This window comes from Glossina fuscipes, unplaced genomic scaffold (genome assembly GCF_014805625.2).
Source record: "Glossina fuscipes isolate IAEA_lab_2018 unplaced genomic scaffold, Yale_Gfus_2 3, whole genome shotgun sequence".
In the NCBI taxonomy this organism is placed as follows: Eukaryota; Metazoa; Arthropoda; class Insecta; order Diptera; family Glossinidae; genus Glossina; species Glossina fuscipes.
In genome coordinates this window covers 12146309-12172714 of record NW_023998417.1, presented here as the reverse complement: position 1 = coordinate 12172714, position 26406 = coordinate 12146309, and the positions used below count along the sequence as shown (strand labels likewise).

General features: G+C 35.8%; 2 protein-coding genes across 19 annotated transcripts in view; both read left to right on the top strand.

The window, feature by feature from the left end:
- The first annotated feature begins 574 nt into the window (after positions 1 to 574).
- LOC119634435 (golgin subfamily A member 4) lies at positions 575 to 22013 on the top strand. 18 transcript variants are annotated; one of them, XM_038028597.1, is made up of 14 exons: positions 910 to 997; positions 2673 to 2781; positions 3065 to 3157; positions 4177 to 4485; positions 7472 to 7492; positions 8061 to 8371; positions 8441 to 8566; positions 8635 to 8754; positions 8824 to 9215; positions 9419 to 9619; positions 9682 to 15967; positions 16037 to 16129; positions 16199 to 17644; positions 21154 to 22013. In XM_038028597.1, exons 4-14 carry the CDS (start codon positions 4482 to 4484, stop codon positions 21196 to 21198), a joined length of 9045 nt encoding a protein of 3014 aa, XP_037884525.1. In that variant the 5' UTR covers positions 910 to 997; positions 2673 to 2781; positions 3065 to 3157; positions 4177 to 4481; the 3' UTR covers positions 21199 to 22013. The 18 variants fall into 18 exon arrangements, with proteins under 18 accessions (XP_037884535.1, XP_037884529.1, XP_037884534.1 ...); XM_038028596.1 differs by having other exon boundaries at positions 2673 to 2791; XM_038028598.1 differs by lacking the exon at positions 2673 to 2781.
- Positions 22014 to 23041: 1028 nt separating this feature from the next.
- Positions 23042 to 26406, top strand: part of LOC119634611 (glycine dehydrogenase (decarboxylating), mitochondrial) — a 4389-nt gene continuing 1024 nt past the window's right edge. The window contains 5 exon segments of the mRNA XM_038028862.1: positions 23042 to 23439; positions 23855 to 23933; positions 24418 to 24718; positions 24793 to 25018; positions 25081 to 26406. The exon segment at positions 25081 to 26406 is cut by the window's right edge and continues 100 nt beyond it. Coding sequence (XP_037884790.1) covers positions 23218 to 23439; positions 23855 to 23933; positions 24418 to 24718; positions 24793 to 25018; positions 25081 to 26406 — 2154 coding nt within the window. The 5' untranslated portion in view covers positions 23042 to 23217.

The window sequence follows — 26406 nt, the reverse complement described above, 5'->3', positions numbered from 1 at the left end:
CATTTAGTTTTGTGTTTCTGTTTCTATTTTTTTGTTCTCTTTTTTGTTTTTTTGAATTGCATACGAAATATGAGGTAAGGTCTGCAAACATTTTCCTATTCTGTTGGAACGGCATAATGTTTTGTTTGCTTGTTTTTTACTGGAAGCACTGTTAAACCATTATTGGATTCGTTACTATGGGATATTTACGGTAGACAGCGCCAAAGCTCTGGTCGTTTGCATGGCGAAAAGTATTTCTGCCAATCGCTGGCAAACTTTGTGACCAACTCAGATGCCGTATATCAGCAATGCGATGCTAGCGAATTGCAACTGTTAAGCACGTGGAAATTAATCGATATTTGTGCGATACTGAAGGTGGAAATGCGTTTAATGGCGTGTTTCCTAGAGCATGTACTTATCGAACGAGACAGACTTCAACGCCAGCAGGATTATCTTTGCGCTTTTGTGGGTTGCATTTTGCGTACACAATGTGGTAAGTGGTGAATCTTTAAAGATATTACTGCGCATACTCGGCCATCTGTCAGTTAGATAAAGAGGAGTACTCGCGAAAAAGCCAAAAGAAACAAAGTTCAGTTCAGTTTAGTTTAAGTTCTAAGGCTGTTAAGATATTCGCAATCAGTTAGGTTTTGTGCTGAAGCACGTTAGAAGATAGAAGGAAAACATTCTCTCACATATATGAGTAAAAATACTTGTGCGTATTGTGTTATATGTGTGCATATGTGTATAGTGTACAATAACCTCTATGACATAGACTTTCCGAATGCATTAATGATTCGTTGTATTGTGCTTAGTTTGATTTAAGCTTTTGTTCTCATCTCATCTCTTGTCCTCGTATCCTAAATAACTTTAAAAAAAAAAAATAAAAAAAATAAAAAATTATAATCAAAAAATAATCATAAATAAGTAAATTTCCGTAAAATATTCAAAAAATGAGACAGAAACAAACAACAACAAGCAACTCAACTAAAATCTTATGTTTATTCACCGCAGTTGTTCTGTAATTCTTTATTTTCTTTCGCAATGATAACACCAGAGAAAATCAATACCAGAAAAGAAAAAAAAAAATTCAAATAAATTTAAGTGCCTTTATGGGCGCCTTGCTACGCGTTTACACATACGCATACGAACATGTGTATTATGAATTTTATGAATTTGTGTCGCATGAAAGAAAATCGTTTAGCTTTTCTTTTTGGTTTTTTTTTTTTTTTTGGTCCGAAAAATCTGTGATTAATTTCAGAAAGAATTGATGAATGATTTTTTTCGTCCATTAAAAGTGTTATATAAAGTGCATGTGTCACAGTGTGAAGCAAACAAAACAAGGTCAAGGTTTTCTCTTATGTTTATGTACGTATATAAGTTTTGTCCGTTTGTAGTGACACACATACACGTTTTCATTTAGACGTGTTCGTATGTAAGCAAACAAAGAGAAAATATTACATTCATAAGCTTGGAATGCTTTTTGCATATAAAGGATATTAACTCGCTCCTTATACCGAGCAGACAATGCTCAGTCGAGTTAAAGGGTGAAGATCAACGAATCTTAGATACGCTCCAAAAAAGAAATTCGATAGCGAAAAAAGTTTATAATTTAGGTCGATTTCATATCCAAAAAATTCTATAATAACCCTATCAGTGTTAGCGCTAGTGCTAAACGAGTAATTGCACATTGTATTTGTGCGGTAGGGTTCCTTTGAGAGACCTTTGACTATTCGTCTTTTAAAGTATTTAATAACTTTATTAGGTTTATAGTAGCAGTTGTAATAGTCGTATTCACCTCCCCTTATCGCCCGTCTATCTTATTGTTTTCCCGCATACCCGTCCTACATAGATCGACAGCGCGTCTAGATGGCGTGCCTCCTTCTCTCCGACTGTCTTTTTACATGATCCACGACCTACCTTTCAATTTTGCCTTTTATCTGTTTATTCGTCCTTCCATTTTTTCGACCTTTTAAGTTGGGGGTATGTTAACTTTTCCCTTTTTCTCAATTTATCTTTCTTCTGCTTTCTTACTTTCTTCTTTTCCCTTCCTTCCTCCTACTCTTCTTTGCTTCTATTTTTCCTGTTTTTTTTTAGCTCTTCCGACCTTTTACCCTTTTTGTCCTTCTAATTGTCACTCTTTCATTTTTTCAACACATTTTTCTTATTCTCCTTTCGCCTTCTTTGCCTCTGTTCTTCTGTCCTTCTCCCGTATTCACCTTTCTTGTTTTTCATCCTGTACTTGCCCAAACTTCTCAAACACAATTTTTTAGTCTTTCTAGTTGTCCGTTCTTTCAGTTCCGTCCTTCAAATTCACAAAAATCGATAAACCTAAGGATTCACATGTATGCTTTTGTGCTCATGACTGCTTAAAATACTAGAGTAATTTGAATAAAAAAAATACAAGTGTAGCAAAATTACTTCTCAAAAAGTTTTGTACAAAAGTTGTCTCGATAAGGTCAACTAAGGTCCCCACAATTATCATACCATACGTTTACATCATCTAGTGAGTATATAATAAGATTCTTAGTAATAACATTCTTAATCTTTAAAAATCGATTAAAGATATATATATATATATATACGAGGTCATTGTTCGATCATTGCGATTAGTTATGAGGCAGACAGACAAACGAGTGAATGCATTTGAAGTTGCACTAGATTCCATACTAATCCGTAACACAAATGCTTCACAGCGTTACCAGTAAATACGTCTGCGTTCCAGTGAAATATAGAAAATGTCACAAAGCAATAGCGCAGAAAATTCTTATTTGCATGTTTTTGTCATACAAAATACGTCATAAGGTGAACAAAAGTAAATATTATTGCTTAAGGTTGCAAGTGCAATTCCACTTTTACAAGAATTTGTTTTTCTTACTTATTACGCAGCTTTTTGTTTTTTTTTTTAACGCGATGAAGTATCTTTTATTTTAATTTCCTTTCAAATAAAACTTTATATCCTTGAGTTAATGCTTCTTAAGATATGTAAGCTCTTAACATAATTTCACATATGAAATTAAATTGAATTGAATATGAAAAGGCAAGTGTCCCAAGCGATTTTCTAATTAGTGTCGAAAATATACTATAGATTTGATTTCGTCTGATGCTAAGTTCGGCCTTTGCTAATAGACGACCAAAGTCGGCTGCAACATGTCTACCAACATGGTGGACTAAGGCTTGTGTGAGTTGTTTATTAACGTTTCATTTAATGAGTTCATATATTAATCATTTTTCAGACTTGCTTTCCTTATCCTTATCTGCATTTTGTTGTTGGGACCATATACCCTACAATAACATTCGAGACTAGAAGGATTGTAAACAGATAGCAATAGTTGTTGGGGATGAGCTTTGTAAATGAAAAGAAATATTTATGCTGCCATCCGCTTTCATACGTGTCAAGATGAAGAATGTAGAGAACAAGATATTCAATATGATGAATATCACGTAATGGCTTGCGTAGAAGCGAGTGTCGTTCACATTATCATAAAATGAGAAAATTTTAGTATTACGTTCTACGCGTTACTTCATCTTTTTTATGATAGCAAGGATGCAATGGCTTGATAGAAAATTCGTATACTCTTTATTGTATAACGGAAGACAAGCTTACATTAAATTTTTCTCAGTGTTTCTAATAGTAATCGTAATCGTAATTGCATTTGAAAATGTAAAAATTTAGTCTACATTCGACAATGTACGTCCACAGCTCCATGAACTATTATTTTGATTTTATACGCCATAGAGTTTGTGATGACAGGCCTAAAATTAGCCAACTCTGCAGATCAAGAAGATCCAAGATGCATGCATGCCTATCGTATGCGTGAGTGTTGATTAGGCAAAATATAAACACAAAAAATATGTAAATATTTCAGAAGTTAAGAAATATTTTTTTAAGAAAGGAACGGCTAATCGTTTTATCGATCAAAATTTCTCACATGTTGTAAAATGCAAACCAAAACCTAAATTTATTTATGTGATTGTAAATTATTGTATAAGCAAAAATGATTTCCTTACTTACCTTTTACTCTATCGGAACACTGGGAAATTTGGCAAAGATCTTGACATCGAAACTCGTTCACGTTTATTTACATTTAAAAGTTTATTCATCATAGCGTTTATTTACACTGTTAAATAAGTTCTATAACATAACATATATGACGTCAACTTGAGTGGCATTTGCAATTTCTTTCAACTCGAATACAGATCTCTTATGTTACAATCTACTTGATATAAAATTAAGAGGACGTTGCACCAAACTAAACTAAATAAAAACAAAATCAATAAAATTATTGATAAAATGTGAATAATAAAAATAACAAACAAATTATTGAATATTGATTGCAATGCATGGAATGCATAACAACAGAAATAGGAAAGAAATTAAGAATAAGATTGATGAGTAGTGACATGAGCAGCATCAACCAATCGCCTCATAAGCTCTCCTCAGAAGATCCTTGAATCGGAAATTAACACTAGACCGAGATTATTGGGTTGTCTTTTAGCTGAACATGGGTAAATATATAGATAAGATAAAGTATTTCATAAAAAAAGTTATATTTTTTTAAGAACTTATATACCACACATACATACTCATTTATACGTATATATGTTGTAAAAGCATTTAAAAGAACAAAAATGCTCTGCTTATCATCGCTACTATTATTTTTTTTTTTTTTTTTGCTTTGAAATTTTTTTTTTTTTTTTTTGAAAATTTTTTACCCAAATACACAGTGAATGACAAGAGCGTCCGTAAAGTAGAAACGGTTTTATTTTCTCGAATTTTCCTTCCTATAGAAAGTGATAATAGGGGTACCTCTTATTTAAACTTATATTAAGCAAATGTCTCTTCAACATACCTATATGCTCGAGCCAATGTTTGTTCCAGAACACACAGAAGCCAAACCCTTTTTGAATAGTTCCTAAGTAAAAGTCAATTTGAACATACTTCCATTAAGAGCGCTGTATGCACCCTTGTCATTCCACTTATATACTCCAGCTATATATATTTAAGAAGCACAAGACGCGTTTCAAAGTAGACGACGCTTTTTTCAAGATAACAAACTTTAATAAGTTGAGAAAATCATTCAGGCGCATGGCGATTGAAGTTGACGGGCGCGCATGCCGCTTAAGGATTCTGATACGCTGCATCAATTGAAGCGTTTCATTGTCGAGTCAAAACCGGAAATTAATGTTTGTTTTTTATTTGATATTTATTTTTGAACCGATGCAATAAACACTTCGTCACTTATCGACCCGCCTTCTTCGCGTGCGATTGGTGTGCACTTATGGTCATCGCAGGCATCCTCTTTGTATTTAGATTTCTAACACAAGCATTCATCAATAGGTGGTGACATCATGATGTACTATTTTGAAAATATGGAAACGGGCCTGGTTGTGTTTTAATAACATTAAACAGACATTACTCCCTGATTTCCTTATACTCATCCCACCGAAGGTAAAGCTTGATAAACCTTTCAATCCGATCCAAAAATATCTACAAGAGGCTCTAGCGTAGTATTTACGCCTGTCTGTCCGTCTCTCTGTCCACGCTGATCAACAATGTGGGGAATACAGTGAACTTTGCAAGAGCGCATCTTTTCTTATACGTTTTCCAGAGCGCAGTTTGGAAAACAGGCGAAAACTATCTAAATATGACCTTACAAAATCCAAGGTACAACAACAACAAGAGCGAAACTGAAGGAGACATGATAATATGCATGTATAAAATAATTTCTGTCCAACGATGTGTCAATTAGTAATAGAAATGTTAAGCAAGAAAAATTGAGTTGTTTTTCAGGGAGTGATGGATATTCCATATTCGACGCAAGTCGAATGGTAAACTTTTCCTTTCGCTTAGTATGTAATCTTTAAAATATTGATATTATTTTTCTTGTTTTCGTTTCTTTCTTCACTTTCAACAAAACAAAATAATGTGCAATGAAAACATAAATAACATTTTAACACAAAGGTAACTAACTGTCTGCTTATAATATTCCAAAATACAAAAAAAAATGATGGCAAAAAAACATTCAAAATTCTTATCGACTTTCATCGAGCATTTGTTTTTATTCGAAATGCAAATAACAGTCATACCTTTTTAATGTCAGAATATATAATCAACCTAACCATCGTCATCAGCATCTTCGTTACATAACTTTATGTGAGCCCACGCACATCATATACACAGAATGTAGCAAGTAAGCAACAGCCCTCTCCTTACAAAACATAACGAACATAAATGAAAAAACCGTCAAAGTCATTATTTCTCACATCTGTTGCATGCTTTTGCACATCTGCCTTTTCTTTTTTTTTTTGTGCTTTGTTTATATTTTTAGACTCATAGAAGACAACATAGAACAGTATCTTATATATCGACTAACGAAAAATGTGGGGTATGTACGGTACTTGAGTGCATAGTGACACTAGGATTAATTAGCATATATCGCTTCGAGCGTTTATTACAATTTCTATTCCATACATAAATTATTGGAATCTTTTACACGAGATTGAAAAAAGTCATCTTCACAGGCAATAGCAGACCCAATCCGACGCCGCAGACGATTAGATTCCCCAATCGAAGGCTTTTTGTTGACATAAGATCACATTGATTGTCGTAGCATCCTTGAGCGGTCAAAAGCGTTATGAAATTATTTATCTAGCTTTTCAGCCTGCGTTACCTTATAATCCTACATAGATGACATAAGAGAGGAAAAAAAAGGACAAATTATTGCCCAGAAATTTGTCTGTGCGCCTTCCGTTAAGAATATGTAGACACATGTATAAGGCGGTAGCAGAAATCTCGAGCAAAAATTTCAAATGTAAAGTACCTCGACGCCGTTGTAAATATTTCCAATCTACGAATCTCGATAAGTACTTTTTTTGCCTTTTGATGGATCGGGCAGCTGAAACTATAACGTGCCTTTCGCCATCCCATGGAATGGGAAATTTTGTAATTAGTTTGCAGATGATGGGCTTCCATTAATGATGGATGGACTATGGGCCTATTTATGCAAACAATTGTCAGTTGATTCTCAAAAATGTTTGTAGCAGCTGTTTGCAGCGGTTTTTTTTTTTTTATTTATTTCGGACGCGTTTATGGGTGCATAGATTCCATTTCTGAATTTAACTTACGGCCGTCAACCAAGAACCATTGATTCGTACGCCCTACGGAGGCTCAGGAATATTACAAAGAAATGACAAAATAATAGGGCACGCATATCCTTTGTTCATCGATATAAAATATTTTTTTTCTTTGCAAATTCATTTATATTAGCCTGCATATATATTTAGCAAGCTCTGTATACTTTTGCGTTAGAAGCATGTGTTCAGCAAAGCATAGAAATATTTTCACTTCCATCGCTTCATTGCTTGAATTTTATGAATAACAGTAAGTACAAAATTTTATTAAAGAAATTTAAATACTCTCTCTTTCTCTCACTCTCTATCTTCTATTTCTATTTTGTTGTTCTCTTTTACTCTTTTATGTAAACCAATTAAGTTTGCATACTTCACGGATGTTGTAAGTTACACTTGAATGCAATAAAGCATACAATATATACAAAATATACGTATACGTTTATATTTACATACATATATATGCGACATATATACGTCTGCGAGAATTGATTTTTATAGACATAAAGAAAATAAAAAATGAATAAAGACTGGACGAGAAAAACGTGTAAGATTTCCGTAAAATCTACTGCGTTCGTTAAGCTTTTCCATTTGATATTATGCGAGGCTTTGTAGACTTGATGCAACGATGTGTGTGAGTGCGAGAATTCCATGATCAATCAGGTCAAAGTAATTAATACATATGCAATAGTCATAAATCCTTCAATAAAACAATTATGAGCTAATTGCATCAATATTTATTAGAATTAAATTGAACGGTCAAGTGCAAGCGTGTGTGCCTATGAGTGCTATCATCCTAGACTAGACATGTTCCAATTCGTTTTCTTCTTTCTTTTTCGGTTGACTTTACCTAGATGTAATATAGTCGTTTTTTTTTTTTTTTTTTTGTTTTAAATTAAAAAAATATGAAATAAGTTAAAATAATTGGTTGCTTGCTTGGGTAACGTTTTTAGATGATGCCCATCGGAAAATGCGATTTAGCCTTTCGCCTCCACCACCAAAGGCAATTTTTTCTTCAAACGTAGCAACGATTACTTACCAAAACGGCAGCTATTCAAATTTTTTATCGTCCTTCGATAAAGAAGACAACAATAAGAACAATATGAGCTCCCAAAATATAGAAGAAGAACAGCAGCAGGAAGATTGTGTTAACGATGCACAACAAACAAACGATGAAGCCGTTTCTGATTACATCCAATGGCTACATGCAATGAAGTTGGTAGCACGTCTTCCGGGCGGTATACCTCCAGAATTCAGGCGCAAGGTACGCATTCCAATGCTGTTCTTCTGATTACAAAGCAAACTTCTAAGCGTCTTTATTTCCATTGGTTAGTTATGGCTCTCCCTGGCAGAGAAATATATGAAATCAAAATCGATTGATTGGGCCAAGGAAGAAGAAAAGTGCTTTTGCGAAAAATGGCGCGAAGATGACGAAGAACTTGGGGTGCAAATTGTTAAGGTAACGTTGACAGACGACTATTCACATGCCCAGTTCGAATACTGAGCTAAAGTTATTTACTTATAAAGGACCTACACCGGACTGGATCAACTTTATGCACGGGTCCGGCAGGCGATACAAATCAAGCAAAATTGAAACGCATACTTTTAGGATATGCGCGCTACAATCCAGAGGTTGGATACTGTCAGGTGAGAAAGTTGAGACATTGCACTTGTCATTACGGATAAAAGTTATAGGCTTTGACAATTATTTTTCAGGGATTTAACATGCTTGGTGCCCTTATACTTCAAGTGATGGATAAAAAAGAATCTGAATCTATAAAAGTTATGGTTTATTTAGTCGAGGGCATTCTTCCACCTGGTTACTTTTGTGGATCAATGGGCGGTCTACAAGCGGATATGGCCGTGTTTCGGGAACTGATGCAAACAAAACTTCCCCGTCTAGCGAAACATTTGCAAAAGCTACAGGGTCCAATCGAGAATGCATATGAGCCACCGTTAACTAATGTTTTTACAATGCAATGGTTTCTCACAATGTTTTGTACCTGTTTGCCTATGAGCTGCGTGCTACGCGTTTGGGATTTAGTGCTTATCGAAGGCAGTGATATCCTCCTGCGTACTGCCTTAGTGTTGTGGAGCTTATTGGAAGAGTAAGTCCCCGTGTAGTCGCTTTTGTTTAAACTTATAATTACTACATTTATGAAACGTTAGCCCCCCCTCCCTTCCCTAAGGCTGAGGGGAACTAACTTCGCAGGATTAATTTACGAGAAAAATAATAACAATGCAAAGATGCGCACATGCGCGCAGTTGACGAGGCTATATAGCTATACAGCTTCCTTTTCTTCTTTTTCAGGCGAGTATTAAGTACACGCAGTGCCGATGATTTCTATGGTAAAATGGGTTCATTCTCTAGCGAACTTCTTAATGGACATCTCATTGATTCGAATGGTCTCATTGAAAAAGTTGTGCAACTAGGACCGATCGCGGATATCCAGAAGCTTAGAGATAAACATCTTTACAATATTACCCCATTAATACATAAGCCAGGAATACAGTAAGTTTCGATTAACGAAAGAGTAAACACAGTAAAAGTCTAACAACCGATAATACTTTTAGCCTATACTACGACGAAGAAGAGCCTGACACGGATGAAGACTCTCGTTTGGCAGTAGCCACGGTGTGGGGTCTCCCGTGGGGTCGAAGAGGCTCTCAAGGGCAGTCAGGAGGCGCAGTAACTGTCCCAAAACAAGTCCTTGAAAGCAAAGAGCGCTTGGCCTTAGATATTTCTTTGCTTAAAAAGCAGTATGACCGTTTGCGTGAACGACAGAAGCAAGCCCACATCATTCTAACGACGGCCTGTTCAACAGCGCGTCAAAGTACTACTTCCTCAACAGCTACAGCTCCTGTAAATCAGCTGTTGCTAGGCCGGCCGGCAATTGTTACGAATAAAGGAAGAAGGGCGGGGCCGCCTACTGGCGCCATACCACCAGCTAGAAAGCCTTCATTGCCTGCCGTGCTGCAAACTAAGCAACAACCGAGATCATCTGAGAAGGAGTTAAAACGAGGTGAAACTGTTCATTGGCACAACACCGATGACAATAAAAGACGTCGTGACAGTTTAACATGGAAGGAAATTAAAGCGGAACGTGCTGCAATGTTAAGCTCTGGAAGTGTAGATGGTTTACACTCTCGAAAAATTCGTGGACGTCATTTAGGTAAAAGCGATTCCTCTTCATATAGCGAAGAAAGTGATAATGATGCTGGATCCAGTACGGACACTAGCTTGTGTGACGAAAAGGACCAAAGCACAAACAAAAATCGTACAAATACCTCCTCTAAAGAAAGTGCAGAAAATATTAATTCAAAAAATGCACGCAAAACAAAAAATGCATCATCAAAATTACAAGAACATTATTCTGTTAATGATGAAGAAAGTACAGATCGTAAACGCCCGAAATCCTGGGCGCCATCATCAAGCGAGATTCCATTTGTCCTGATGGGTTCGGATTCTCCAATCCAGAGTGGCGATGAAAAGAATGATGATACCGTTAATAAAATTTTGTACGAAGATCTCTTTAAAAAGAAGGACAGTGCTACTGAATGTGACTGTTTTCGTTTAAAATCCGACACTGAGCCAGTTTGGCCGGATATTAAATACTCACCCATAGCTGGAGATTTGGCTTCTCCTAATCTAAAGCCTTTACACAGCCATACAAGTAATTTAGATTGCATTTCAAAGACACCGAACACTGAACAACTGTCACATACACATACACATAATATATCGAGAAGCCTTGCTGTCTCTAAGATAGGGACCTCGTCAACATTTGTTGACTCTACAGAGTCTCTGGGCAGTGGAGATGGAAATGAAATTAGAAAATTTGACGTCAGTGATGAAGGTGTAACAAATCAATACTTCGAACGTGTAAATAATGTAGAACGCCCTAATAAGCTGGATTTACCATACTCTCTTAATGAAGAGGAATATGTAGATTCTTACAAGGAAACAGAAACAAAAACAAGTGCTAATATTCAGGGACCCATTAACCTGCTTGACTTGTCCGCAGAGCAACCCAAAACTTTGGAAGAATCCCCCCACAAATTAGAATTCCTTGATGATTACTCAGAAAAATCGCCGGAAGCTCGAATTAAAGAAGCAACAATGGAATTGATGGTACAAATACAGAAGACCCTGTCAACATCGCAAATAGATAACGGAGCAATGCCGATATTACCTGAAAAAATAAAGGAAGTAAGAGAATGTAACTCAAATGATAAGAGTAAACGCCATTCAGTCAGTAGCATTAGTGCCAAAAGAAGAGATCCGAGGCGAATGACCTTAACTCGATCATCAACAATTAACGCAGAAGAAAGTTATAAGCTCCTTCCGAAGCGCTTAAGTATGCAACTATCTTATGACTTTAAACCTGTAACTAGCTACAATGTTAGCCAAACAAGTCTCTCAACTGAAGCAAGTAATCTGATCTCGGAAGGCGAAGAAAAACGGGGGATTCCGTCAACGGAAGTTCTGGAGGAGCGCTTCCATCGCATGGAACGTGAGCTACAATTAGTAAAAACAGATCAAAATCAATTGTCAAGTTTGCCAACCCAACGACAACCGGAAAAACGCGAAATATTTAGAAATGAAAACAAGAACACTAGCTCCAGTTTACTTGAAAAACAATATACGCTTAGCGATTCTATCAGTAAAAAGGATATCGACTTGCGCAAAAATAATGTTGATGAGACAGGAGAAGAGGATGTAAATAATAGTCGTGGCAAAAAATGTGACAAAAATGACTTACTTAAACACAATAAGGACGCGGAGAGTATACCTGAAACTGAAAGTAAAAGCGAAATAACAGAAAAGCAAGGATCGAATACGCGGGCGAAACTTAGTAGAATTCCGTCAACTGCCGAACTGGAAGATCGTTTCAATGCTTTAGAACGTGATAAAAGTAAACAAAAATATCATCCCTCTAAGACGAAGAAAGAGCCGCCCGATGATTTAGACGATAAAAAAACTAATAATAAACAAAACAACCCTATTAAAAACGGCAAAGCTGTTCCCGCTGACGATGGTAAAAATGAGGGAATAAGCGAAACGAAGGAAGAGCTTAAAAATAGAGACAACATGATGAAGAAGAAATCTCCCCCATCTACAAAAGAACTTGAGAAACGTTTTGAAGCTTTAGAAAGACGTTTAAGTGTTGCTACTTCAGAAGCAGAAGCCAATGAAAATTTTAAAAAATCAAATAGTCCAGTAAAAAGCGAAAAGAAAATTAGCAGTGGCTTAAGCCAAAAGGAACAGTGCACAAATTCTAGCAGTCATGTTAACAAAACAAGGAATGGAGAAAGTAACTCAGCGGAAAAACATGTACATTCTGAAAAAATACAAAATGAGAAAGAAACAAAACAAATCGCAGAAGATGTTAAAAGTAAGCCTTCTAAGAGGAGATCTTCTCACGGAGGAAGTGAGAAAAAGGAGGCAGAGAAACAGCAAACTGCGAAAGACGATTCTTCTGAGTGTAAAGAAAATTTCAACGAAGTCCACGAATGCGCCGAAGAAATAAATGATAAATCTGTGACTGAAGACAATCTGCAACTACACCAAGGTTCAGAAACTCTCGGTAAAGGAGATATAGAACACGTAGGCAATGGGGCGGAAAACAATAATTCCGCTAATAAAATAAAAAGTGGAAAAAGTGAACAAAGTCCAGATAAAAAATTAGCGACAGAAAACAAGAATAATGAAGCCACCACCAATGAAAATGCACCTGAAAATAGCCAAAAAATAGTAAAAACAAACGCAATTAACAAAAGGGAATACGAGGAGAATGATAAAAGTAAAATAAGAGAAGCGTTTCATGAAAAATGTAACCAAATCAGTGACGAATTGTCTCAAAATTTAAAGACGGATGAACCTAAACAAATTATTTCATCTGAAGAAAACATTCAGAAATCGGACAGTTACCAACGCCGTCAATCTGAGCCACCGTCTACAGCGGAACTTGAAAAGAGGTATGAGGCCTTAAAACGAAGAATGAGTTCGAGACCTATTGACGAAAAACCAATTTTAAAATCGAAAATAAAGAAAAATGAAACTCTTACTTCATCAAACACTAAATCTCTATCTTCTGAAAATAAAGCACCGAACGAAAATTTGCAAGTAAACATACACGAACAGCAGTTGGATGAAGAATCTAAGGTGAACGCACTTTCTGAGAGCCCTCTCGCAGTTGTACACTCTCCCTCTAGAGATGAAGAAGAAGAAATAAACTCATTAATCGAAGAAAACGTTGTACCTAATGCACCCCCTATGCCCCCCGGGGTATATTTGGATAAAAATCGAATAGTAAATAAAGAGGATCGGACTCAGCAACGTGCACTTATAGAAGAGCTTCAAGAAAAAATTAAAGTCCAAGCGAATGGAGAGAATATCAAACCCAGCGCAATTAATCCGAATCGCAAATCGCCAGCACAACGTTCACCCTATCATGACGATGAAACCTCGGAAGCACATGCAACCAGCGCTTTCTACAGATCGGAAAATTACGAACCTTGGTCTCCTGTTAACCAAAGAATGGTTCGTCGTTTCTCCGATTTACCCTCAAGAGCAGATCTTGAGAATCGCTTGCAGTTCCTAGAGCAACAATTAAGCAATAAACTACGTAAGAAGCGACGTGCAAGTGATTCCGAAGTAGCATCAAAAAGCAAACGGCCAGAAGAAGGACCCGCTACATCGAAGGGTCAACGTTCTGCTGGGGATTTAGAAATGCGTGTTCAAGCGCTCGAAAAACAACTGAGTGAAAACAGCCTAAAATTATTAGAAACTATGAACGCAAAAATGAAAGAAGCGATTACTTCAAGTGATGATGCACGTACACCAACAAAGTTAAGCACAGAAACTATTGACGTAACTGGGAAAGAGTTAGTAAAGTATACGCATATAGGAGAAGTGGCTCAAACGGAGAGCCATAAGCCAATTAATATAAGTATCAACATTAAAATGACTCTTAACAAAAACGAAAAAGAATCATCCCCTGAGCAAGAAGCACAACAACAGCATCACCAAGATGTTCACGAAATCCCATCTACAGAAGAGTTAGAAAGGCGATTACAAATTCTAGAGCAACAGATCAAAGACTCGAAAGCAAAAAACTCAATCCCAACTGAAATTAAAGATGAATTACAAGCAAATGAAAAACAAAACTTCGAGGTGTTAGAAAAAAAAGAGACAGAGGATATACCTCGAAAGGAATCAGAACCAAATGAAATAGCGGCTGAAAATAATGAAACCAAAGCTAATGATAAAAATGCCTTCAATGAATCGGACAACATAGTAGAGCAAACAGTCCTAGAACCTGAACGTGCAGTTGATGAATTGGAGGAGATAAAAATCGCTAACGAAGATTGTTCGATCGATGAAAATCATGGAAAAAGCCAACAAACGAGTGAAGAAGCAAAGGCTGAAACATTTTCACCTTCTCAAATGCGAATAGAAAAGACGACAAGCGAGCTAACAGAACTGCCGCCTAATGTAATTGATGCGACTAATATTGAGGAAATGGATCCGAACAAAAAGACACTGGTTCTTTTATTAGATAATCAACCAAAAGCAATGAAAGTGCGACGATTAACACGAGCGAATACTGAAGAATTGGAAGGGTTATTTCAAGCTCTGGAGAAACAACTCAGCGAACGAAACTTGATTAAATCGGAAGACGGGAAATTGAAGCACGCGGATGACGCCACCGTTCAAATAAGTTTAGTTAGGAAAACAGCAGAGACTGAAGCAATATCCCAACTATCGAAAGCAATTGCTAAAGAATTTACAAAAGAAGAGAAACTTGCGCCTAAAGAGATTCCGAAAGAGGAACCGTTCGATTGGGGTAGAGATCCTTCAAAGCACCATTTGAAACGGAAAACTGTTTACTTACCATCTACCAAAGAGCTCGAGGCTAGATTCCGATCGCTTGAGCGACAAATTAAATTACTTGAAGACGTGGAAAAAATCGATGTTGAACAACGTTTAAATGAAATCGAACGAAAAATCAAGCTGCAATATTCTCTATCTCATGAAAAAGATATAAACAAATTCTTAGATTTATGCGAAGGAAAGGGTGTAAATGAAGACGATCATGAGGATACATCGAATTCAGATACCAAGTCACTCCAACGCAGAAGTCCATACACTTCTCCGGCTCGTAAATCTACTGCAGACAAGAAGAGTCAAACACCAACTCGGCCAATTAATACGGACGATAGAATTCCATCTACTGACGATTTAGAATTTCGATTCCGGTCTCTTGAACTGGGAAAAGAAAAATCGAGAGCGAATATGAAATCAAAGAATAAAGAGGCGTACAAGAAACAAGCAATACACCCCTTGGAAATGTTGCTTGATCCTAGCCCTGATGAGAGTAATATACCAACAACTGGGGAATTGGAACATCGTCTGCGTCTGTTAGAAGAAAGAAAGAACAGTCCGTCCCCTCCTTCGCGAAAATCTCGTTCTCGGTCCCCTAAACCTTGTAACATAGAAAGGCAATTATCGAATAGTCCTACTGAACGGGAGCTTCCCAGTACCGAAGAGCTTGAAGCACGTTTGGAAGCTTTAGAACAAGAGCATACTTTTGACTTCAAAATGCAGAAAAACTTTAAAGAATTTAATCAAAAACTTAAAGATGCTGTTTCACCATCGCTTTCATTTGAGGAATTCAAAGCTTCCAAGTCTCGAGAAGAGAGTCCAAAGCATGTGCAGTCGATTAAAGAATCAAAAGCAAGCAATATAGATGACGAAACCCGAATATCACCTTATCGATCAACAAGTCCAAAAGTTATTCGTTTCAAAGAAGAAGAGGAATCACGCCTTACTTCTCGGAGCAAGTTTGAGCGCACGGTTAGCAAACCAATTAACGTATTGCAATTAATCAAAGAAAATTTTAAAACACTCGAACGTCTTCTTAAGAAGACTCTTGCAGATACCACCGCAGGCAACTCGCTACCTCCGACAGCATCATCGTCTGAAGGCCTTAACGCTAAAGGAACACGCTTAATTAAGGTTCGTCGACGCCAGTGATTTTTCAAATTATTTGAATAATAATTTCGAAAAATTTTTCCATTACTCCAGGAAACCTCACCTTTACGACGTTCAGGAACACATACCGGAGTACCTCTTCGAACAGGAGAAAACATCAATGACCGCCTCAACTCCATAAAAAATACCATTAAATGCATAGATACCCTCTGCGAGGAAAAGCCGTATCGGAAAGAAAAATGTCAACGATATATAGACTCACTGTTCTCGGACTCCACATACTTTAGCGGTAAGAAGGCTTCCTTGGAGGATCTTGCTTGTAGTACACGGAATAGTAGCCGTTCAGCATCTAAAGACCGCGGACCATCGATTCGTATTATCGAACATAGCGAGGCCTTCACACGCTCCACAGGATCAATTGAATCGGTAAGATCTTCTAGTCCTTTAGGGCTTTCATACTCACCACAATATCGGTCAAATCGTGACCTACGACGTGACATTTCACCCAGGCGAAGACGTGAGGAGGAACGCGAAGAATACGAAAGTAGGGTAAGACGTGATAATATATTACCAATTTATTTTAGTGATGTTCATAGTACTTTAAGTCATAAAAGTCATAGTTTAACAAAATTTCATAAAGTAGATAGACACCTAAACACAAACAATACAGATGTCGATCCGGATGAAAGGTTGCGTTCACGATCGGCTTCCATATCACCGTTGAGATCTCCATATAGGTCAAAGGAGATGGCGGCGATGATGGCGCACAACACTACTACTACAAGTCAATCCACCAACACCTCGGTCTATACGAAAAATTGCACCAGCAACAATAAATTTTTCGGAATGGATAATATGACCACTTCTCCCTATCGCTACTCCCCACACAACCTTACTACTTATGAAAGCTTATACACACGCAACTCGAACACGCCCATTTACTCGCCCGCAAAATTAGAAATACGACATACCACAGTCACATCCACATTCTACGATCGAGTTTTGACCGAAAAACAAATCGAAAAAACCTTATCTCGACCGTCAAGTCGATCGCCCATAGTATCGCCTTCAGTACCATATAAAAACTATGCGGATATAATGTCATCTGATGTCAAGTCTTCGCCGCTACATACTAACGTAAAAAAAGACGGCTTGTTACTCCTAACTACCGACTACACACCAATAAATAACTATCAATTTGATAAACCACTTACGGTCGCCAAAATATCGTCACCTTCGCGCATACGAACGTTAAACAAGAAAGATAATGATTTAATTGACCAAATATCGGTCAAATCACCTAAGACTGTTTTAGATTCCGATTTGAGGACAATTACAGCAACAGCTGCTACATATTTATCCTCGGATAAAAACATCAGTCAACATAGCGTGTTCGATAGGGTCAGTTTCACTAACAATAATAAGCTACCAGCGCCCTGTCCAACTACCACAAATGCAATTATTAACGTCTTAACAACATTACAACATCCTCCGAGGCAAAATGATATTTTTGGATTGCCATCTATTGCACAAGTACAGGTACATGATTTACAAAACCAATAAAAAACACAATTACTGTACACAATGTGCACAATTGAGAACAATATTTCCCTGTAGTTAAGTTATACTGTAAGCAAATATGTATGCAATTGTAGGTAGATAGAAATAACAGAACAATAATTTAATAATGAGCAGCATTTCATCTTGCAATTGTGAACGTAAAAATAGTTCAATGCGTCTTAAAAGACGCCCACATGCCTTATTCAACGTTTACACTTACACAGAACATGAACCCCAGGTATTCATACATTATAGCACCATCGTCGAATGCAAATAATAATCTATCTTTAAATACGCAACGCTTGAGCACACTCGTAATCATTTTTTAAGCACATTTCCATCTAAGCACTAATAAAAAATAGACGCAGTAAACCTCCGAACCGGAAAGCGCTGGTGAGAGAAAGAAAAGAAGCGAACATATACATTCTTCTTCGGACGATTTTTAAACAGTCACATAAGTCGGTCTTAATTTTCTGACAAACGGCGACCGATAGGAATCAGCTTAACTGAATCTGCGTGTACGAAATTACAAGACCCTTTTGTCGCCTAGAACAGGAATAAATTGATTGCGAAACAAAATTGAAAACGTTATAGTGAAAAGTTTGCGAGCTAAAGCTACAACCCGTTCTGTGAAATTGATACAAACCGTAACTAATTCCATACACAATTTCTGCGTAAAACCAAACTCACTCTCTTTTCATCTTTGTATGTAAAAATAAAAAACGTATGTTGTCACTCTTCAGTATGGCTGTCGCATGATGACGGAAAGAAACGAATAAAAAGCGTCATGATGAATTGTCTACTAAGCGTGACGTAATGAGTCCACATAGTCGTATTTGTCTTATTGATACGAAGAAAGTTGAAAATTGCAGCAATGCAAATTAATTCGACTTGATACACTTGTAATAATGCGATCATAAGCAACTTTCTATTTGTTCGTATTATCGAATGGGGGAAAATAGTCAACATACGTGATACGTGATCCCTCCCTGAATTTCGTTCATCGAAAACGATCATTATTTCTATGTAATCGAGTTTATAAGTAAGCACAAGTATAGTTAGCCCCGAGTTTCTGAGCGCAATAGTTTTTAAGCTTACACACTGAAGAACTTATTCCTTTAATTTTCTTAAAAAGCTTTTCGACCATCCTAACATCTTGACGCGGGTTAGATTCATTTGATGTACAGCAAAAATGCTATTACTGTTATTGTTATTCTTATTATTAGAGGGTATTCCAAAATAATCTGAAGAAGTTTTTGTTCGATCACTGGTAGTGCTGGGAGTTATGTTTAAAGAAAATATAAATAAATAAATTAAAAAAAAAACAAGCATATAAGCAAATAAATACTCCGCCTTGGCTAACCAAGTGTACTTTATAGTGTAAGCTAATTGCGAGGCACCACATTGTCATTATTATTATTGATAATGATAATAAAATTGTTTTTTGCTTCTATTTAAACTGAAACTACCATTGATTCGAACAAAGTTGCCACTAGTTGGAGTGCAAACTTTTGCTGTTTTTCTACTAAACCAAATACTAATTCTACTAAAATTTCTGCTACTTCTACTGAAATTAATATTACCTCTGCTAAAACTGTTAATATCACTGCTGCTGTAATAATAAAAGCATTTTTACTTCTTTTCAAAACAACTGTTATTTCGTTAAAAACTGCATATACTTCTATTAAAACGCCTGCCCTTTTTTATAAAAATTACCGATACATGTACTAAAATTACTGTTACGTCTATTGAAACTGCTTTTACTTTGACTAAAATCACTGTGATTTCTGCTAACGTCATTATTACTGCTACTACAGATACTTTGACTAACTGCACAGCCATGTCCCCTAGAGCTGCTCTTATTACTCGTAATAATATTATTATTTTTAATAATAATCAACTAATAAAAATACCTTTAGCTCCAGTATTAGCTCCAGTAAAACTGTTTGGCCTGAAACTAATGTTACTTCGACTAAAGTTATTTATATTATTGGAAACATTTTTTTACTTCCATTAAATTGTTTTTACTCAAGCTGCAGTTACTTCGGTTAAGACTTTTGCCGCTTCTTCTGAAGCATTCGTCGCTTTTATTAAATTTCTACTTCCTTTTACTTCCTCTATATCCATTTCATTTACTTAAATGAAAGCACTTACTAATACCACTACTACTACTACTACTATTACTACTTCCGGTACGGCTACTATTATGCTAATATTACTATACTTCTTTTCTAATAAAATTAAATCCACTTGAACTGAACCTACCGTTACTTCTAAAAACCCGTTTATTGTTTTTTACTAAAATCGGGGTTACTTCGACTAAAATTACTGCTGTTTCAACTAAAACTGTTCTTATCACTATATTAATAAACTGCTGCTATTTTATGTATATATAAATAACATAAAGATGTCTACTACAACTCTGCTACGATTGTTGCTGCTGTTTCTACTAATACTATACCTGTTAATAGTATTGCTATTACCCCGACGAGGACGACGATGACAACAACAACTAGTAGTTATGTAAAAAGCTTACAAATATGCAAATAATTTTTACTTACGCAAAAGCAATAACCAATCAATTAAAATAACCATATTAATATGGACCGAAAGCATGGACTCGTTGAAAAAATGTCAGATTCGCACTTAAAGCAACTCATTTGTATGCTCATTTTATTTATCAAATGTTGTGGCTATATTCATGATTTCTAATAATATTCTTATCGATCGAACTTGAACGAAATCCCATTTCTTATAGATATTTGTGTATTATCGTATCTATTTATTATTGCAGCTAAGGAAGCAATGATTAACAAGTTGCTAGCAATTATTCGTCACAAAGCCGCACACACATACGTATATACACGCGTATGTACATGCATTAAACCAAATTATATATATATATAAATAGCTACATATATATATATATATATATATATATATATATATATATATATATATATACATGTATATGTATATAATATATTCAATATATTTACAAAATTTAAGAAAAAAAAAAAACAATCAAAAAAGGTTTAGATTACATTTATTGAAATTAAATTGTTGTTAATGTTTGTTAATGATTATTATAATAAAACTTTGAAATTCACCACACCTCAAAATCACGTAGAGTGCTGCTTATATAACTAACATATTATGAAAGCGGGCAGCGTGTACCAATCAATTATCATCAGTTAGTTCATTTATTTCTACGAAGTCGAGGAATTATAACCAAATTTGTTTTTATTGTATGTACAGCTTTGCGATTATAAAAAAGGGAAACTTGAATAAATTCATGCGATTTGTTATGTAATTCAGTTAAAAATAACGATCAACTTGTTCAACTCCTCCATAAGATAGTAAAGTTCTTACACATATATTGTTGGAGTTTGTTTTTTTTTTGAATCATCGCGATACTCATACACAACAGTAATTATAATCAATCCTTACAATATCGATTGCAATTCAGTTTACAAATTTTGTTACAGGCGTCATCTTCTTCAAAATGTGTGTTACAGTCAATGAATTCGTAAAAGAATAACTTTGTTTTATCTCTAATGTAAAAGTACGTATAATTTAGTTAATTTAATTAATATTTAAAAGAGTTGACATTCCGTGTATTATTCCTATTATTATGATTATTATTTATTTACCACCACTGTCTGAGGGGGGTACACTCAGTTTGTTTCTGTCCATAATGTATATGTTACACCCAAAAGGAGGCTTCAGAGGCCCTATAAAGTTAATGTACTCTTGATTAGAGTGAAATTCGGAGTGGATTTCGCTACATCTGTCCGTCTGGATGGTGTATGTTGTTGGTACTCTTCTAGTTGCATAAATGTGGATATCAACTTTAAATTTGATAGAAACCTTGGAACTCTGTTTTTTTAAACAAAAAGTTTTGGATTTTTGCTCGTTACTCGGAAATTCTAAAAATTGGAAGGCCATGCTCACACAAAGTTCTAACTGATTAAATCTTGTTTTTTCCACTTTTTTGAGGTTTTATGCTTATTTATCATAAGGCAAACAAGACCGACTACCTAAAAATGAATATGATAGACACCGCAAATAATTTTTTCTTAATAATACCAACGATATGGGTATCAGGTAAAAGAAGTTGGAGAGAAGAATGCGAAAAATATGGTGGTGGGTAGGCGAGATTCGGCCCTCGCCGAATAGAATTTTCTTATTTGTTTTAATTAAGCAAAGAATCTTAAAACTCTTTAACCGATATCTTTATGATGTGTAATGTAATCGTATCGATCAGAATAATAAGTCAAAATTTTTGCATTCAATGCATAAGTACAATATTTATATTTCACCGATTTTAATTTTACCGCTTTTTTTTTATAAATATTTTCCCTTTTTTTTCCTTTTTCACTTTTTCTTGTCGTTTTTATTTAAATAATTATTAATTTTCATTCATATATATATATATATATATTTACTCTATTGTAATTTAACTGTTTCAAAGAAAAAAAGTAAAAAAAACAAAAAGTAAAAGACAAAAAAGAAATGAATAAACTTACTATACACAAATTATATGAAAATGTGTAATCTTACATCTACACTTAACTCTCTTTTTACACGGTGAATACATTCTTCAGAAATGCTCGCTAAAAAAACCGGGTAAAAAAAGAGATGAGCCTTTTTTATAGTATACGAAAACGAAAACCGTGTAAGATGAAGTCAAGAATTATATTTGATTTAAAAACCTGCAAAAAAAAAAAAACAAAATTGTTCTGATGACATGATTGAATATAAATGAAGTGACAGGCAGTTACACATTTTCCCATTCTACTAACACTTTATCTCTGAAGTATATGCGACTTCTGCTTAAACTAAGTTTTGATGGGCAGATGATAGATTACGATGGGTTCAAACCGTCGAAAATTTTATTATTTATTATATTTTACTATTATTATATTTATAATTATTGTTTTATTGTTTAACGCTCTATCTTTTTTTCAAATCTATACCTAAGACAAGTCGAATAAGGGGATTAACCAATGTTAACATTATTCTTTTACGCTTCTTAATTTCTGAAACATTGCAAAAGCTGCATTTCTTTTTAAATTTTTTTTTTTGATTCTATTTTGGATGAACGCACTGAACCTTAAAGTTACGAGACAATAATTTTGAGAATGTGTTAGAACAAGTAAATTTTTATATCTTAAAATTCCTGCAAGTCGGATGCGTGTAAAAAGAGAGTTTTGTTTATTGCGTTTCATTGCGGGGAAAGGAAAATGCATTCACGATTTTTCATAGAGACGTCTACGGTCAACGAAGCTGCTGCTGTTATCAGTAATAGGAATTTTTTTTTTTTTTTTTTTTTTTGAATATTGATAATTCATTCACATCATTATCAATTTCTATAATATGATCGGTTTTGCTACTTATCGATTGATATTAGTCTCGTTTGGTCTTTTAATGCAAACGGGTCTAAAATCGTTCCAAAAGCTCTTCCGGCATTTTATAATTTTACATGTGCGACAGACGAGTCTTCTAATTAATAATTCGTTTAAGGGGTTACATTAAGTTTAATAAGTAAAATGTATCGATTATCGGTAAAATCGACACAAAATTTCCTTGCGTCTTGCAACTCTCATTCCCCGTCCCTAATTGCAATGCAGTCTCTGCTTAAGATAGCTCGTTGTTTTGCTACGCCGCCCGTGGGTGATGTTTTATTTCCTACAAAATCTGATTTTCCCAGTCGTCATATTGGACCGCGAAAGACGGATGTGGTCTCCATGTTGGATACGCTCGGTTTTAAGGTGAGAATATTTCATCATTAAAAGTGATATTTTGAAAGCGGGGAAAATTGATTTTCTCCTATCCATCACCATTCTTTGTAGAGTTATCTGAAATGAGCATAGGTTATGCTTAAAATGAATTTCGATTTGTATTATTGTAATAGTAGATATCCTTGAACGTTAGAATAATTGAAATTGGCAAAGAAGACTTATGAAATCTAACTTTTAAGGGTGCAAAGGAGTTCGATACTTGTATATGCAAAAAATCATCTTGTATCAAATCCCTTGCTTATCTTTTATCTGATGAAAATTCTTATTAGATCGTTGCGAAACTTCGAATTGATCTCTCCATAGTTTTATTGTTTATAGTTAATTTATTCCGCTTTCAAAAGAAATCGCTTAATAACGCATTCCAATAAACGACTTATTCCCTTAGTTTTTGGCTGAACTCACCGAGAAGGCGGTACCAAAATCCATTCAACTAAATCGGGATTTGAATTTGGATAAACCTTTAAGTGAGTAGATAAATATGCGACTTATCACCTTACGCTAAAGTTAAACGTTCGACAATTAATCAACATTCGATGATATCAGTGACATAATATCAATAACGGAATTTGTGTGTGATAATCCGGAGGTCAAGTGTATTCGACAAGTGTATTTCATTATCAATAGCGTTAAATCCAATTGACAACATTTACATTCGCAAAATTTTTTACCTATACATACGTACAGAAATATCATATTTATTACGCACCTTCATACGGGATGAGAATAGGGTTGGTATTCTCTTGGTATCCTTGGAAAAACATGTTGATGCTAATATTGAAGAACTACAAGTGATTTCAAAAATGAACTTTTTTTGTTTTCATTCATTCATCATGTGTTAGTAAATATAATTTCTATTTCGTTCGTTAATTAATTTTCATAGGAGTTGCAACAACTTTTGGAAAGTTTCATATTTTCATGATTTACTTAATTAAATACAACTTTTTACAGATGAGCATGAATTGATTACCTCCATCCGTGAAATGGCTAAATTGAATGAAATTTGGCGATCATACATTGGTATGGGTTATCATAATTGCCACGTTCCGCATACGATAATGCGTAATATATTTGAGAATCCTGGATGGACCACTCAATATACACCGTATCAACCGGAAATTGCGCAGGGTCGCTTAGAGTCCCTATTAAATTATCAAACCATGGTATCGGAAATGACTGGACTAGATGTAGCGAATGCATCTCTCCTTGATGAAGGCACAGCCGCGGCCGAAGCTATGTGTCTCTGCTCGCGGTAAGTCGAAGGAGTACACTTTTTCCTTTTTTTAAGAATTTATCATAAATAATAAAAGTATTTTGCCTTAACAGACATAACAAACGCAAAAAGCTTTATTTATCAAATAAAGTTCATCCGCAAACGTTGTCAGTGGTGAAAACGCGAGCCGAAGCTTTAGAATTGGAAGTCGAAGTAGGTCCAATAAGTAGCGTGAATTTAACAGGAAGAGAAATTTCAGGAATCTTATTGCAATACCCCGATACGTATGGTGATGTTAAAGATTTCGAAGACATTGCTACATTAGCTCGTAAACATGGAGTAAGTAAATCATTGATTTGATTTGACGCTTTACAACTCTAATAAAATTTTTCAATTTCAAGACTTTGGTGGTCGTGGCTACAGATTTGTTGGCACTAACTTTGTTGCGACCTCCAGCTGAGTTCGGAGCCGATATAGCTGTTGGCACTTCTCAGAGATTAGGTGTTCCCCTAAATTACGGTGGTCCCCATGCGGGATTCTTTGCTTGCAAGCAAAATTTAGTTCGTTTAATGCCTGGTCGAATGATCGGTGTTACCCGAGATATGGATGGCAAAGACGCTTATCGCTTGGCCTTGCAAACTCGTGAACAGCACATACGTCGTGACAAGGCAACAAGCAATATTTGCACTGCCCAAGCATTATTGGCCAATATGTCCGCAATGTATGCATTATATCATGGACCCGAAGGCCTGAAAGCCATCGCTAATCGCATACATCATTTCACTTTAGCTTTGCAAACTGCTCTCACAGGTGCTGGCCACGTCATAAACAATAAGAATTTCTTCGATACGCTACATATTCAACCGTGCAATGGACTGATGGTGGACGAGATTAAAAATCGTGCGGCGTCAAAACGTATTAATTTCCGTTACTTCCCCGACGGGACGATTGGCATTGCTCTTGACGAAACGGTGGGTCCCAGAGATGTCGATGATTTACTATGGATTTTCAAGTGCCGACCTCTGGATGAAATCCTTGCTAATAACGACATCCTAACAAATTCAATTGAAAAATCGAAATTTCATCGTACCTCTGCGTTTTTAACGCACCCGATATTCACTTCCCATCATAGCGAATCGAGAATGGTACGTTATATGAAACGGCTTGAAAACAAAGACATATCTTTAGTGCATTCAATGATACCGTTAGGATCATGCACTATGAAACTAAATGCTACAACGGAAATGATGCCCTGCAGCTTTCGACATTTTACTGAAATCCATCCTTTCGCACCGGTTGAGCAAGCCAGGGGTTACCACCTAATGTTCGAGGAATTGGAGCATGACCTTTGTGAAATCACAGGTTATGATAAAATATCGTTTCAACCCAATTCTGGTGCTCAAGGCGAATATGCGGGCCTACGGGCCATACGCAGCTACCACGAGAATCGAAAGAAACGGCACCGAAATGTTTGTCTAATTCCCATTTCTGCACATGGTACAAATCCTGCTTCTGCTCAAATGGCCGGCATGAAAGTTGAACCTATACGTATACTTTCTGATGGAAGCATAGACATGGCACATCTGCGCGATAAAGCATCTGAACATGCAAGTAATCTTTCATGTGTAATGGTTACATACCCTTCAACTATGGGCGTTTTCGAAGAGACAATTACGGACATTTGCGACCTTATACATCGCCATGGAGGCCAAGTGTATCTGGATGGC

What these genes read in the sequence shown, in the direction of transcription:
- LOC119634435 (XM_038028607.1), top strand. An exon ending in CAGAGGTTGGATACTGTCAG is followed by an intron (nt 8,755 to 8,823) that starts GTGAGAAAGTTG and finishes ATTATTTTTCAG; the next exon opens with GGATTTAACATGCTTGGTGC. An exon ending in ATACATAAGCCAGGAATACA is followed by an intron (nt 9,620 to 9,681) that starts GTAAGTTTCGAT and finishes TAATACTTTTAG; the next exon opens with CCTATACTACGACGAAGAAG.